Here is a 3534-nt window from a genome sequence, read left to right on the forward strand (position 1 = left end):
TAAAAACAGTAGTACAAATATACAGTTCAGCAAAAATTAAAGGAAAAAAACTATTTTTTTTTTTTTTTAAATTAAGGCATCCTTATGAACCGAACTTTTAGCTTTATCGTGCTTCAACTACTTTATATTTGTCATCATTTTCTGAACTACAAATCTTGTTTTATTATTAATAGATAGAATTTTTAAATTAAAATTAGTCTAATACGGTACATTCCGTTTAGCTGCCTATGCTCTTAGCTGTCTTAGTATAGCTGCACTTTTCCGGTAGAATGCTTAATTCGGAAGGAGTTTTATTCATTATGAATGAACATTTTTCGTTCGAAGCATCGCGGGATCAAAGAAACTATTTAATCCTTCCATATCGAAATAGCCTAAAGACTGTAAGGTTAAAGAAACCGAGTTTTAAATATTCGAGTCAAATAATAGATGAATACATATTTATTCCCCTTTTACAAACTCATTTATATAAACTTTAATCTAAACACCTCCCATATACATATACATATGTCTGCATACCAAATTTCAAGTTCATGTTACTTACGGTTCCCGATTTATGGCTGATTAAAAGTTCCACGCCTATGCTGCATGTTTCCTTTTACAAAATCATATATACAAACTTTACTATAAGCACCTACCAAGAATATGTATTCATACCAAAGTTCATATTCTTGTGAATTATGGTTCCGAAGCTGTAGTTGATACAAAATTTCACACCCATGGGATGTGCCACGCCAGCTTTTATAAACTCATTATTATATACCCTGCTATAAGCACTTACCATATATATTCAATCTGATGTGACTTATGGTTCCGAAGTTATAGTAGATAAAAAGTCCACGCCTGTGGGATGTGCCACGCCCTTTTTCCAAACTCATATATATATTACTAAAAGCACCTACCGTAGATATGTCTGCATACCAAATTTCAATTTCATGTGGCTTATGGTTTTGAAGTTATAGCTGATAAAAATTTCCAAGCCTATGGGATGTGCCACGCCCCGTTTTACAAACCCATTTCTATATACAGAGGCGGCAGAAATAATAGACTCGCCTTAATTTGGTTTATTTCATGTTTAATATTTTTTTATAAAAGCCTGGCTACTTATACAACAAACAACGTAAATCCCCTTTTCAAACTTTATACAAAAATTACAAAAATTCGACAAAGTTCCACCAAATTTGTAAACTTTTTATTCAGAATTTTTATTCAGAATTTTTAGTATGCAGTTTTGTACCCCATTCAATTTTAGTATAATAAAGTGCAAGCATCAAACGGCTAGAAAATACTGTTGATTTTTGAAATTTTTTTGTTGAACGATGCTAGGCATTCTCTTCCATATAAAAAAATTGTGGAGCACACTTTGTATGGGAAAAAATGCGTGAACCCATTAGCGAAAAAATTCCTAAAAATCAATGGTACTTTGTAGCCAATTGAAACTTGCATTTTATTATACTTAAATTGAATGGGCTACAAAACTGCATGCCACAAAATTCTGAAAATAGTTTGAAAATTTGTCGAATTTTTATAATTTTTGTTTTGTGCTGTAGCTGCCCAGCATTATACACTCTGTGTTATTCTTCGGTTTGAAAATCAAATTGTTTCTTGACTTTTCTGGTAATACTTTGAAAGTAAAATCATCGTTTATTTAATTTTGAATATACACATTTTTCTGTTTGTCAGTTCCTAAGGAGAATTCAGGTAAACGATTTCTATGACTTTTTTTTGATTTTATGCAAGTAGTACTCGTAACAATTAAATGCAATAAATTTAAAACTAATTTAGCGTACTTTCTCTTCAGGTCTTCGTATATATGTTTTAATGTAAAAACTACCAAATAAATAAAGCATCAGGATGGCTTGCAGGCTCGTACACAAGCAAAGCAACTTTGGATACTCGCAATCCCGTTGAATCACCAATGGCCACAGCTGATGTACGAGTATCAGGACGAATTGTACAAGCTGCAGTCTGGTCACATATTTCTTCCACCAAAGTGATTTCTTCATTTCCGGTCTCGTCGCACTCATCAGGTAGTATGTATACATGAATACATGCACGCAGGTGTTCAGAATACCAACCATGGATGCATGCCCACCACCGCCAGTATACCTTATAAACAGCAAACTCAAAGTTGTCATCATGATGTGATGATAAACATGCAGGAAGGTGATTTGTTTGTAACTCTTGCGGAGTACAAAAACTATTGTATCAAAGTAATCTGTAAATTTATTAACAACATAGAGCGCGCCAATGATGCCTTCGATGTCCTTGAGGGGATGATTTGTGGGTAATATGGTTATACACGTGATGGGCGTTGGACGTTTATAAACATACAAGTAAAAGGCCTATGTGATGAAGAGTGCCAACAGTCAATTTGAAGCTATTCATTTTCGAAAACTATAAAAAATGTATAACTAAATCTTACCACGTAGGAGAAATAAGCATTATAAATGATTTGTCCTATATTATAGTATCGCATCACATTTTGAAGCTTGTATGGTGGACGATTTTTCATGTACCACGGACCGATCTTGAATACCAGCAGCACATACAAAATATCGGCAAGTAGATATGGCAGTAGGGCGCCATGGAAAGGCAGAAAGCGATTACCTAAAAGGAAGATTAATTGAAATCTGGGCTTAAAAGTATTTCGTATAAGGATGTACATAAATATGAATAAGCTATCGGTTACATACCGTACAAGGTGCCTGGCGCGGTTAGAAAATTGTACACACTGGCGATCAAGTTCGACATGGTGTTTGATTGTGCACGCGTCTCGGAACGGTAGATACGAGACTAAATTTTGAAAAAAAATGTTATTCAATAAAGCACTGAACTGAAAGTTATTGCATAAAACTCATGCATATGTATACATACTTACATACAATAAAGGTCTGCATCTGAAGGCATTTTGTTTTTCAAAGTTAAGTTCTATAGCAAATGCATACGTTAGCCGCTTTCATTATTAAGGCCGCGGCACACAAGCACATGCAGGTTTAAAGGTGTAATTATTGGAGAACGTAAACCCGCTGGCACGTAATTTCGTGTATATCTTAGCAGAGCGCTTACTCAACAGCGCAGAATTCTTCTGTAGTTATAGCCCGCACAGTGTTTCGACTATGTATATGGCGGTAGTTTGAAAAAAGTCATGGTGACAGTTGATAAAAATCCTGCAGTGAAAACCCAAACCAGTTAGAAAAAATACTACATAGTTCATAAACTAGTATGTGCCTACCAGTTCGTCATTTTCGAAGAACTTAAGCGTACAGCGACATCTGCCTTTGAATTGCCAAAGCCTAAAATAAAATGCCATTAATTGCTTTTCTCACAAATGTCGGCTGTGACGTCACGTGCAGACTACTGGTTCTGGTTCTGGGATCGCAGCTTCGAGGCCGCTTGGAGGTGGTTAAGATTTTTAAAGTTAGATCAATGTAAGTAGGAATAATTATTTCAATTTAAATATAAATAACAGACTTAAAACTCTAGTTGCATTACAAAAAAAAGAAACAAAAAAAGAAAAGAAAAAATTAAATTTAA

At 34.4% G+C, this 3534-nt stretch overlaps 1 protein-coding gene across 1 annotated transcript; it reads right to left on the reverse strand.

Moving 5' to 3' along the window:
* Window positions 1–1778: 1778 nt before the first annotated feature.
* On the reverse strand, window positions 1779–2751 carry LOC118747137 (elongation of very long chain fatty acids protein F-like). Its single transcript, XM_036481126.1, has 3 exons — window positions 2694–2751; window positions 2423–2607; window positions 1779–2342 (listed from the first exon to the last, which is right to left on the reverse strand). The coding sequence occupies exons 1-3, from the start codon at window positions 2749–2751 to the stop codon at window positions 1779–1781; spliced, it is 807 nt and encodes a 268-aa protein (XP_036337019.1).
* Window positions 2752–3534: the final 783 nt, after the last annotated feature.

Source organism: Rhagoletis pomonella, unplaced genomic scaffold, assembly GCF_013731165.1.
Source record: "Rhagoletis pomonella isolate Grant_MI unplaced genomic scaffold, Rhpom_1.0 Rhpom_scaffold_00011, whole genome shotgun sequence".
Lineage (NCBI taxonomy): Eukaryota > Metazoa > Arthropoda > Insecta > Diptera > Tephritidae > Rhagoletis > Rhagoletis pomonella.